This window comes from Podarcis filfolensis, assembly GCF_964270895.1.
Source record: "Podarcis filfolensis genome assembly, chromosome: 6".
NCBI lineage: Eukaryota > Metazoa > Chordata > Lepidosauria > Squamata > Lacertidae > Podarcis > Podarcis filfolensis.
Window position 1 is genome coordinate 64,545,346 of NC_139609.1, and position 12,434 is coordinate 64,557,779.

The 12,434-nt window shown below is 45.4% G+C and overlaps 1 protein-coding gene across 1 annotated transcript; it reads right to left on the reverse strand.

Annotated features, from left to right (window-relative positions):
* Positions 1–203: 203 nt before the first annotated feature.
* LOC310765254 (protein-glutamine gamma-glutamyltransferase E-like) lies at positions 204–11,819 on the reverse strand. Its single transcript, XM_083620029.1, has 13 exons — positions 11,573–11,819; positions 10,123–10,290; positions 9,578–9,820; positions 9,251–9,456; positions 8,221–8,349; positions 7,674–7,851; positions 5,782–5,881; positions 4,227–4,333; positions 3,562–3,768; positions 2,445–2,747; positions 1,280–1,431; positions 862–995; positions 204–366 (listed from the first exon to the last, which is right to left on the reverse strand). The coding sequence occupies exons 1-13, from the start codon at positions 11,577–11,579 to the stop codon at positions 219–221; spliced, it is 2,082 nt and encodes a 693-aa protein (XP_083476155.1). The 5' UTR covers positions 11,580–11,819; the 3' UTR covers positions 204–218.
* Positions 11,820–12,434: the final 615 nt, after the last annotated feature.

Here is a 12,434-nt window from a genome sequence, read left to right on the forward strand (position 1 = left end):
TAACATTCTGACCACAGGGATTTGTCAAAGGAATTCAACAGACCTAAGAAAAGAAGACCACAAGTTTGGGATACAAGAAGGAAAGTTTTATTAAACTCTGTCACTCAGGTAATTGCTTATGTGATGCATATTAAACATTTGCTTCCCTGCAGCCCAGGACTCATTCACTGCATACCTCCTCCATCTGCGGCCTGGCTGGCCACATTCAGGGCTTTGAATCAGTCGACCACATTAATGTCCTGATAGGTTACGCTGTCTTTAAATTTGTTACAGGAGAAGTTGACAAGCAGATACTTGGTCCCACTTTTTCTGGGAAAGAACTTAAACTGGACTTGATAGCTGTCCTGGGGATTCAGTGGTGGTACACTGTGGATAAGGAGCAAAGGAGATAAGTCAGCCTGGGCCTGGGAAGATTGCCAGCACAGTGCATGCCTTAGGATGGTCTGTTAAGGGGGATCAGAGGCTGGTCTGTTAAGGCTGGCCAGTGGGTAGTATTTTGCATGTGCTGAAAAGCTCCCATGGAGACTGTTTGATAGATAGGTAGAGCATCATTTTATTAACTCAATCAATCACAGGTATCACAAGCTGGGCAAAATGAATGCTGTTCTAGATGCCTGTTTCCATACTGGTTGCTGCAGCTCTCCACACTGGAGTGCAGACTTTGCTTGCTCTGCAAGTGCAGATGGATAATTGGAAAGCAAAACAACAAGGCCACAAAGGGGAGAGGAATGTCTTGTTTGAGATGTTGCCACTCCATTCTCTCTCTGTGACCCAGTCAGAAGGGAAGGTGGTACCCTGTGCAGAGCCACCACACTTGCCCAGATGCCCCACATACTTACTTTTTCTTTTTTTTATACTCACTTTTTCTTGAAGGTTTTTTCCAGTAAGCCACTACCCTCCGCCTTCAGCACACCATCCTTCAGCTCCTCATCAAAACAGTTGTCAATGGTCACTACCACCTTCACTTCCTTGCCCACTTTTGCCTCTCCCAGCACCTGCTCAGAACAAAGTTGAACAGAGTTACTGGCAACCCTTCCTAAGGCTACCCTGACCCAGGTTCAAAATGATAGGTCCATAGAGACACAGCTCCCTCCTCCTCCTTTCCCTTGGAACCACCTCCTCTTGCTGGTTCCTCTGTCTGCCTGCACTCAGAGTTGCAGGTAGCGAAGTGGAGTGATTCTTGGGGTGTTTTTATGTATGACATTTGAGCCTGCCTTAACCCTAGGCAGACACAAGGGAATCAGCTCATAACGGCAGCTCATAATGGCTAAGGGTTTACCTTTATTGCAACGCTGGGTTTCTCAAGGATTATGACTCTGTTCACATTTCCCCCCTCTTTTTTTGACCACGAAGCTGCGACTTTAATCAGGTTGTCTATCAGCAGGTACTGCTTGTACTTAGCATATGAAATATTGATAGGAAATTCTTTTTCTATGGGAAAAAAATCACTATGAGGTGTGGTTGCACAAGCCTGGCAGATGGTTGTTCCTTATTTAAGAAAACCCTCCTTATGTTGCTCTGATGAAGAATGACCAGAATGTTCCCAAGGAGGGGCTCCCCCTTTGGGGCCCACTTTGTTGTAATTCTGTCCTAGCTGGAAGGGGGATGGCGAGGGATAGGAGAATCATAAAAACTTTGCATCCCTCCCTCAGTTGCCAATGGCTGAAAAAGCAAGGCCCTTCTCCATCATTTCCTGTTTCTTGCTTGGGATGGAGCAAGTGGAAAGGAGGCAGGCGTGCACTGATGTCATCACACAGGCAATTCCCTGTATTCCCCGGATGTGAGAAAGCAGGAACTGTCCATCACTGCACTCTGGTGAGGCATGAGGCAGCCACTTTGCTGGTCAAAGGCTGACTAGAAGACCACCTGGGATGGAACAACCCAAGGGAAGAAGCCATCATTGCCAAGTAGTGTTTGGTTCAACAGCACTTGGGGGATGGTTAACTTATTTCCTGTAGATCAGGGATGTCCAACAGGTCGACTGCGATCTACTGGACGATTGGGGGGGGGTCCATGGTAGTGGGAGTAAATCGCAGTCTCTTGGAAGTTGGACATGCCTGCTGTAGAATATATTCATGTTTGGTGTGCTCAGAATAGATCTACTGAAATTAATGGGTATGACTTACTTAAATCCATTAATTTCAATGTGGAACTTAGTTTGATATAACTCTGTGATTTGATTTTCCAGAGGCATGTAACATGCAATGTATCCATGTCTACTATCTCCTGCTAGGCTGCAACAGGTAATTTGGAGTCTTCTGTCCCTCACATCAGTTAACAAGGATGGACCATTTAGGATTCATTTCACCAGGTTTTATCAATGATGTGTGTTCAACTTCAGTAGTCCCCTCATCTGGTTGAGGTGCCAAATGATCCTCCCTCCTTGCCCACATTCTCTGGCTTAACTCATACCTGGTTATGAAGAAACCCATGAAAAAACTTACCTTCTTTGGGGCCAAGGGTCACCAAGATGGAGGCTTTCCAGATCTCATGAATGGGTTTCCCAGTGTTGTTAATTGACCAAGCGGCCATATTGGGTGTTAGGTACTCAGTTGTAGAGCCAAGGTTTGTCAGCCTCAAGACCAAGTGGACATCCTTGCCAATCTCCAGGGGGCTCTTCACCTTGATTTTCCCTAAGACACTAGGCTTTGCAGCTTCTCTCAGGCTTCTGGCAGATTCAGAGTGGCTTGCTTTCAGATTGAGTTTGGCACAAGCCTTTGCAAATACTTCCCTTTCCTTGACAGAGCCTGAAAAAGTAAGAATAGGATGGCAAAATTTGACAGGGCCCTCTGACTCAAATGATGTAAGTTCATTAGCAGCCCCTGGGATCAAGAGTGCATTGCATGAAGCTCATCAGCCTTCTCTCTCTGGCTTTCCCTAGGCTAGAGACCACTTTAACTACTCAAATGTCACAGCAGTGCAAGTTCTAACACAGAGCATGGTTGGGGTATGTAGGGTTCACTGGCAAGTTGACTACTGACCTAGGTCTAGCTTGGATGTTGCACATGGATTCAGATACAATTGGTTGTGCCCGGAGTGCAGATTTAGAGTGAAGATGCCATCCGTTTTGTCTTCACTGCCCCAGCCAAACACTTACTTGGACAAAAAACAAGGTGCCTGAAAATGCATTTGAACTGCCTCTGGGTCTGTGTGTTTTGGTTTCCTTATGCCTAGCATCTGTGCCTGCTCTGACAATATATGTAGACCATTCTTAGCTGCAGGCAGAAGTGTGTTGAATCTCAAATTGTCCAACATCATGAAAAAGCGTGGTTGCTGCCAACATGGGTTAAGTGGCCATTGACTGTAAAATGGTGATATTCAGCTAAATACTTGTGGTAAGACAAATGTTAGTTTTAGCACAATGGGGTCTACTCTGGGTAGGGGTTGGTAAACAGATTTAGAGGGCAGGGGAGGGGGGATTTTACACTGCATAAAGAGAAATCCTTGCACTGATGAAATGATCTGCTTATTCCTAAATTGAATACAGGCCAGTGTCATAGCAGAGACCCAATCATCTCCAAACATTTCCACCTATTTATAGAGGAAGCTCTTTTGCATCACCTTCTTTGTATTTATAATTATCAGTGACATCCAGGCGATCATTGCTGCCCACAGCCTTTGTGCTTATGTTTTGCCCAATGGACTTGGTGTCCAATGAGCCCTTGATGTCAGCATTGACCTCTGAAAAGACGAATGCAGTGTCATATGGCAGGTCCACATCTCCCTCCTTGATGGCCTTCACTGAAGCTGGACCACACTCGACTTTCTCTGGAGAGTTAAGGAAAAGAGAAAAGGTCTGCATCTGCAGTGTGTGCAAAAATGATCAGGCAGAACTACTGTATATCCTGGGGACAAAATAGGTTGTTTTAAATAAGACAAGTGTGACATTACATGCTGCACGGTGAACCCATGGGATTTGTGGTAAGGACTGCTAGCTTAAATTGCTCAGAAAAGGACTACACAAAAACATGGAGAGTGAGTCTGTCAGTAGTTATGGGCAATGACAGCTCAATGAAGCCTCCACATTCAGGGGAAGTATATCTCTAAACAACAGCTTTCCCCCATTCATTTTATATTTCAGCAACTGGTGCTGAGGGCTCATACTGCCTCTAAATGTGGAGGGGGCATGACAGAATCTGGGCATTTCTATCATACAGCAATAGCATGGCGAGAAGCTGAACAGAGATCTGAACACAACCAACTCCCCCAGCAGTCAGCTCTTGTACCTGTAGTACTTCGACCTTGTGGAGTTGCGTCCAGAACTTGCCACCCATTGTACATGCAGCCAAGGTCAGGTCGAGCAAACCAGCATTCATTCCACACATGGTAGTTCCTGCAGCCAAGAGTAAATAAATCTGATGTGCAGGTTTGCAATGATGCCCCAAATCTTAGGGTCAGCTGCTTTCAGAGGTGAGTGGAGCTGATTTCCAGGAGCACCTGGGAGCCCTAAGTCTGCTTCTTTTTGTTGTAGTTAGCAGGCCATGCTGTGTTTGACACAACTGACCCATGGTGACAAGATTTTCTGGGGGTGAATGTATGTTGAGAGCATAGGAGGAAAACAAAAAAGGAGCCTTGCAGCTGAATTAGACCAAGGTGAGTCTACCTAAACTAACAATCTGCTTCCAACAGCAGCCACGGTGGAAGCTGTTCATTTTATATATATCACGCTCAAAGTGTTTTGCATCAGAAAGAGGCAAGATAGCATCAGTGTGACACAAATGGCTTTGGGAAGCTCACACCTCAGAGCATCCTGTGACTGAGCAAGCACTGTCTGGTGCTGCTGGAACAGAATGGTACAGTGGGTCACTACCACTGTATCTGAATAATGCAGAGCATGGAGGGTGAGCTGTCCAGGGAGATGAGGTGTGCCCCTCTCCTTCTGACTATTTTTTTCCAAAAAGAAAACTCTGGCACTTATGAGATTAAGCAGAAAAAGGGTCTATTTCACAACAAGAATGTCGAACAAGAATGTTTCAGAAGTTGGAAAACTTCAAAGAATTAGCAAATTATATATGCTGAACTCAGCAGATGTCTCAGGCTTTTCAATAAGATAGCAAATTTACATCTAACACATAAGGTGTTGTAACTTTGACTTCGATAACTTGTGGGTATTAAAACAGGCTGATTCTTTTGGTCCTGTTGTGTTTCAGGTCCTCCACCTTTAGAAATTTCACTCCTGAGGCTCCTGTAGTAGACTCTGTATATCAGACCTTCTAAACGGTTTGGGATTCTTCTTCTTTTCCTAGAATATACATCCCCACCCTAATGAATTGGGACTTAAGTAGAGCGTTCCCACACAGCTTCCCAGTTCTCTTATGTCATTATACCCTTAAAAGACAATAACCACTGTCTTTCAATCTAACCTCCCCACCCCTACCCCCAGCTCAGAGACTGCCTTTTTGGCTGTAAATATTCCCTTGGGGTGGATTTTACACAGCTAAGAGGCCACACTCTTATACAGCTGGACATTAGGCACAAAACTCTTCTCTTTCCCCCTCTCAAAGTGCTGTTTTCTCCCTCCTTTTAGCTAGCTGTAACTGGGCCTTCTATCACAGAAAGTAAGGAATTATTAGTCACTGCAAGGAGATGTTTTGCATGTCTGGATGTAGGGAAGGTCACAGATCCTGCCAAGTGTGGCAGAGAAGTGGGGACAAAGGACAAAGATGTCTGGTTTTGTCCTACAGCTGTTGTGCCTCAGTTTCCATCTCTGGTTTCGTCTACAGATGCTGGTGTATAGGAGCCCTAGATGTATTGTGGTGGATGAGAAGAAGGCTGATTTACCAGGTACTCTCTGATGGTTCCAGAATCAGATTTTCATTTTTGTCACAGCCAGAACTGAAGTTGGAAATGATGCGAGTGGGAATTCCTATGCACCGGAGGACTACAAAAAGGAGAGAGAGAGAGAATATGGAAATAATGGGACTCACTGGTATTCAGCAACATTGTTCCTTACTATGCTCTTTAGCCAGCACTTCTTTCTAAGATACCCTTTGTTGGCTCCTTGGATCAAATGTCACATTGCCAGGCAGCAACATGGAATGAATTGCCTGGCTCACTGGCCTCTGTGGCCCATGACAGCACAAGGGGCTCTGAGTCCTACTAAGGAGGAAGAACCATATGCCAAAGTACTCTCTAGATGTTCCCAGAAATTCTGGGCCAACAGGGTCAACTATAAAACCTTCTGGGCCAACAGGGTCAACTATAAAACCTTCCACTTGCCACCTGTTTCTAGTGCATAAGAACATAAGAAGAGCCTGCCAGATCAGGCCAGTGGCCCACCTAGTACAGCATCCTGTTCTCACAGTGGTTGACCAGATGCCTGTGGGAAACCCACAAGCTGGTGCTGACCACAAGAACACTCTCCCCACCTGCAGTTTCCAGGCAAATGGTATTAATGGGGGTTGGACTCGATGGCCCTTGTGGTCTCTTCCAACTCTATGATTCTATGATTCTAAAAACCATTGCTGCCTTTATCCATGGAGGCAGAACATTCATGATCCATGGAGGCACGGCATAATATCCATCATGGCTAATAGCTCGTCCATCTGCCCAGCACATCCTGCTGCCCAGCTCCTTGTCTTGTGTGATAATTCTGCTTATGGGCTGGACTTTTCACTTACTGCTTTAGCAGCCTGGCAAGAGATCGGCTACTTATGCTGCTGGACAGCTCCGTGGCCTTGCTAGGAACCTGGGAAATCTAAGCAACAACACTGTGTTGGCTGGAACACGACAATGGCTGCAACTGTACCTCTTAAGCTGCGACAGATGCATCTTCCCTCCTGCAGATCAAGGGCAGCTGGAAGTATGGCTTAATAGGTCAGGGCCAGCCCACCTATGAGGTAAGGTGAGGTGACTGCCTCAGACGGCAAGATCCACAGGGGCAGCAGATCTGGCCTGCATCACCCTCTGCTGCTGCTGCAGAGGCAGCAGTTATTGCAGTGCACTCTTTGGAGGCCATATACCCTGCCTTCTCAGCAGCCCATTCCCAATGATGCCTCTACAATAGCCTCTCAGTGAAGAGGAGGTGCTGCTGGTTTCCTCCCACTGCCCTCTGGTGTTTGCTGGGCTCTGGACCAGAGTGGGTCTCTCCTCCCAACAACAGGCTTTGATTCCAACTTCAATCATTGGATAATGTTAATTTCCCCTGCTTTTTCCAATGTAGATTTTCATTCACCCCTTCTTCCCTGGCAGCGGCAGTTGGAGGAGGGGGAAGGCACCATTTTGTGGTTCACCTCAGGTGCCAGAATATATTGGGCCAGCCCTAGGTAGTCTTCCCAAATGCTACACTTCTACCAGCAGCATAGGGGCTTCCCCTTTCTCTTCCATCCACTCCCTCATGTTTGTTCCCTGGACTGGCTCTCTGGGTCAGTCCAGGGAGCAATTAGAGGAGACTGTGATTCTTTTATTCCCTGGGCACTTTGAACATGTTGTGCAGGGCATGCATTTTAAAATGAGTTCCATGATTCCCTTTGCATTTATCCAGCCACCCATGCTTTCCAGTGATGCACATTGACCTCCTTTAGTTGGGCTGTTAACCAGCTGCAGCAGTACTTGCAAAAATCTCACACTGCCTTCCACTATAGCACAATGTAGTTCCTGGTGCTTGAGCACATTCCTCATCCCAGTGCCATATCTGGAAGGGCAATGTCACAGAAGGTTCCAAGGAGACATACCCGTAGTCAGAACTCCTGCAAAGACCCAGCATTGCCCATACCGGACAGGTTCAAATCCAGAGCTTTCCCATTGCCTCAATATCTCCACACTTCCTGACCAGCTTCCTGGGTCTTTCCCATCACGGCAAGCCTTCCAGCATCCAAACAATACTCCTCTGTCTCCATCATTGCAGTTGATCTGGAAAAAAGTCAAAATATTTGTGCATTTATTGTGCAATCAACACACTGCTGCTCTTCATATGCTGTGCAGAATCCAGTCTCTGTTTAGGGATGCCACATATTACCAGCATTTTGCCACCACCAAAAAAATGTCTACCTGCATGAAGGAAGGTGGGAGTCACTCTTGTGGCTCTACAGAAGCCTTTGCCAACCTGGTGCCCTCCAGCTGTTTTGGAATACAGCTCCCATAAATCCTAATGAGCAGCTAGAGGTAATGAAAGTTGTAATCCAAAGCAGCTGGAAACCACCATGTTAGCAAAGGCTGCTCCACAGAAACACTTGCCTACTGTGTTTGTGTTAAGAGTGAAAATTGTAAGTCTTTCCTTACCATAGCGCTGAGCACTCGCCCAATATGTATGGGGTCACTTAGTTGGCTCACACCAGCAGTTGAGTCCTTGTGGTATTTTAAGCCCATGTCCAGCATAGAAAGGCAGATATCCAGAATTCCATCTTGAAACTGTCCACAGAAGAAAATATTCGACAAGTGAGTGAAATGCACCACCACCATCAAATTATTAGCACAGAGAGAGCTTTCTAAGAATACTGGAGTGCCAGGAATTCCAGTGTCCCCAAGTGAAATGGGTTTGATGGGTGGCAGCTGCCAATACTGATTCCAGACTTACTTCCTTCCATGTGACATATTCTCAGAGAAATCTCAAGCTTTTCCAGAGAATTATCCAAAGTCTGTTAAGATCCAGCCCAGAGAACTTCTTCATCATCTGCAACCCTTTCATCTGCCAGTTTCCCAAGTTTTAGTTCTATAAAATGATTTTCAGATGTCCAATGCCCCGTTGGAGGCTAGGGCCATAGCTGTCCTCAAGGTGGCAATCTGGGTGGGGGGATACCCATTTTATGTAAGTCATAGGACCATCCCGAGGATATGCTTCCATCAGGTGAGCTGGTCATTCAAGCCATTCCCAGTGCCTGCGCCAAAACCTGTACATCAGTTATCAATAATGTTGTGGTCTCATTTGACCCCAAAAGTATGTGTTTTGACTGGTTATTTCTCTCTGGTTGGGGTGGTAGGGGCTGTGGTGCCTGACCATGCAATATATGCACCTTTGCACACATGTTCCCCAATGTATGCCTTTTGGTATAGATTTTTTTTAGTTAGAGAATTGCATCACAAAATTCAGAGATATGCCAGTTACGAAGGTTAGTTGCATTTTGGTTTGGTAAGTGCAAATTAGGTCAGTTTGCATTAAATTCATTTCCTCCCCATTGATTGGTAGAACTCACTTCAAAAAGGTTTGGGGATTTCTCAGTGGGTCAGCTTGTTTGCAAATCCCTCCAGCCTCCTAATCATTGCTCAAACTCTTCTCCATCCCTAGTTTGAAATCCCTCCACTTTATATTTACCTGGCCATAATTCCATGGCAGTAAAGTTTTTCCATTGTTGCAAAAGATGACACCAAACTCTGAGAGGACATATTCTTCACGCTCTGCCTCATTAGCCATGAACACATCATCCTCTGAAAGATGAATGACAAGCAGGTACTGTGATAGCACTTCTCTTTGTCCAGATAGTGCGGCATCATGCCAGTGCTCTCCTATCTCTAACCTTTCTACACATACAACACAGTGATTATGTCTAACACCAATCATGCAGAAGCCTACAGGTGGACCTGGAGGAGATCAGGTTTTGAACTGCTAGGCTAGCACTGACTTAGAGAACATGTTTTGTACCTGGCATCCAGGGGTTAAACAGCAACACAAAAGTGCCAAGGCTGGAGGGGAGTGTGCTTCTGCTGGTGTCTGTCTTGATGCTGAGCTGGTAGCGTCCAATGGCAGCATCCACTGGGCTCAAAATGGAGACACTCAGGTAGCCATAACCAGCAGAGGTCTGTACTGCGCTCCAAGATCTTCTGCTTGGTGTGCTAGTGATGCCAAATGCCACTCGTGTCTCTGCCTGTAGAGCACAGGTTGACCCTGGAAAGAAAAGGTAAGAGGAGGAAGAGGTGGCTTCTCTGTACGTTGACTTCATATTTTGAGAAATCCACGCACCATCAAGATGGATTGGTGTGTCAAGATAGATGCCCTCTTTGCAAGGAGATCAGAGGACTTACCTAGTCATGCTACACATTTCTGTGGATTTGTGCAGCACATAGCCTACTGCAGGTTTTGTGCGGAAGGCTGGAGAAAGACTATATGAGTGAAGCTTGGTTAGTTCCACTCTACAGATGAGGGACTGTTTTCCCTTTTGAGAGGACAGGGGAAGATAAAGTGTTTACCCGTTTCTACAGTAAATGTTAGTTTGTCTGCAGCTGGCAACGCTCCTCTGGATGTCAGAGAGATCAAAAAGGCTTGTCCTCGTCGCACAACCAGTTCCTTGCCGGGATATTCATCAGTACGGTGCTTGATGGTGTTTTCTCTCAGTTTCCAATCAGTGTTTACCAAACCTGCAAGAACATCAGGAGGAAAATGGAGCCACTAACAGCAAGCTATGAATGGGACTAAGTGCAATTCCTCTATAGCAGTCCTCCCCAGGACCATCCTGTTTCATTTAGGTGTCAACAGAGCTATGCATCGTTACGTTTCTTAAAGGTCTCCTAGCTCTCCTCTCTCCATTGCATGATAACAAAATGAAACTGGGACTTTTTCAGCCAGAACTCACCAGATTCAGTTCTGGCACCTCTCAGGGGGGCACCATTGCCACTATAAGAGAACAAGGGAGGTGTTCATGCAGAGTTCTGCCACTTTTTTTTCTAGATAAATGGATAGAGGAGAGCTAGGAGACAGGTAAGGGAGGAGTTCATGTTTTTATTTAGGTGGATGTTACTGAATATTTTGTTAATGTTTCTTTTTATATTAAGCAAGTATCATTCTTAAAAAGTCATGAATGCAAACCATACTTTGACTTGGAAATGTCCTTGTAAGTCATGGCAAGCCCATTGACTTATATGTTCTTCTGGACATAGTATGACATGCCCAAATGAACACAGAAACATACCTACATGCTTAATCGAGTGATAATAAGGCACACAAGCACTCCAGCTACTATCAGATTCGATGGAAAACCTTGTCTGTCCTGGTCAGCGTGGTCAATGGTCAAGGAGATGGCTGCACCAAGGGGTTTTATGAACCATTTTGTGGAAGGAATCAAGTTTGCCAAAGGAAATTGTGAAAAAACTCACATCAATCAGTGATTCTGAATCCCATCCCTACTGCTTAGCATACAGAGCTGTTAGTAATTGGGGGTGTCATGAGAGGGGGCTTGTGTAGTCTGACTTCCCTCTTCATGGCCTCAAGCTCTCTATGCACACATGAGGAACTTTTGCAAGCTGGTGCTACATTAGCAAGGTGTTACCCTTCTTACTTTGAATTTATTCATGCAGAATAGCCACAATTCTGATCACTTCTGCACCTATAGATGCATGCATTCATTCAAATGGTGAGCGTAATGAGATGAGTTAGAGCATTAAAATGCTATGTATAAAGTGATACAGCGGGTTCCCTCTGTTGTCCAATAGGCTCTCTGGTATATTTTCTTTTCAACTGGTGGAACTTGGCTGCAGAGATCTCTAGAGCCTCCATTTCTGAAAAGAAGCCTGTAAGAGAACCCAGACCTCCTATTTTCTGGGTTTTCCATTGACCCCTCTAAGTCTTCACACCCACCCACCTACCTCAAGCCCTGCTTCCTTAAATTGTCAAGCCAGAAGTTTGCTGACTGCTCATACTCACCAGCCATTATCTCCTGCTCTTTGAGTTCTGATTTGCTCTGGAGTCCTTGCTGTCGTAGGATGAAGTTTTAAAGGGGTTTGGAAGCATCTTATATACTGCAAAAAGGAGGATTCTCTTTCTGTACAAGCCAGGGACAGTCCAATAAAATTGTGGGAGCCATTACAGGAAGTCTGAATGGTTGGAGGCAGATGATATCAGAATCACATGAGGCATCTAAAAATCCATATGTGCACATCTTTAGCAAACAGATTACCTGGCCAGTTCTAATGAATCACCCAGTTGTAAGCAAAACAAGTAGATGGGCCAGAGCTAAATGGGGGAGGGGAGGAGGGGAAAACAGCAATATTTAGAAGTATTGAGGAAAGCTGGGATGATGACATACTTCTCCTATAAGAAACTCCACTTTTTTGGCCCATTTTTTAATTATTATTTTCTTTTTACTCAGAGTTCTAGGTGCAGTCTTCCTTACTTCCTGAGGAAGAAGTCCCATTTAATTAGTTCATCTTGTTACCAGTGTGATTTATGACCATGTCAAGGTCACAATAACTTGGTCACAATATCCGTGCAGAAATCCACTGAGTGCCTGCATGATCTTCCAACAGATACACCCTCTAGTACTGTGAAAATATGCCCTAAGTCCTGATTGGCTGAAAGAAAACCTACCCTTCTGGAGCCAGGCCTTTTTGTACAAAAACTGGTCTGTGGTCTCCATTCAGATGATCAGCCATGAACTACAACAGCAGTACCTGAACGATGCTTGGTGGTGGGGTTCATGACTCTAATGGCTGGTATCAGGGTGAGACCAGCAACCTACATTATTTTGTTCTGTACCTGAATTCCCAAAGGTGCCTTTATACTGTTG

Coding starts and splice junctions, on each gene's coding strand:
- LOC310765254 (XM_083620029.1), bottom strand. Junction 4,334..5,781: donor GAACCATCAGAGAGTACCTG/GTAAATCAGCCT, acceptor TCTTGGCTGCAG/GAACTACCATGTGTGGAATG. Junction 996..1,279: donor AACCCAGCGTTGCAATAAAG/GTAAACCCTTAG, acceptor TGTTCTGAGCAG/GTGCTGGGAGAGGCAAAAGT.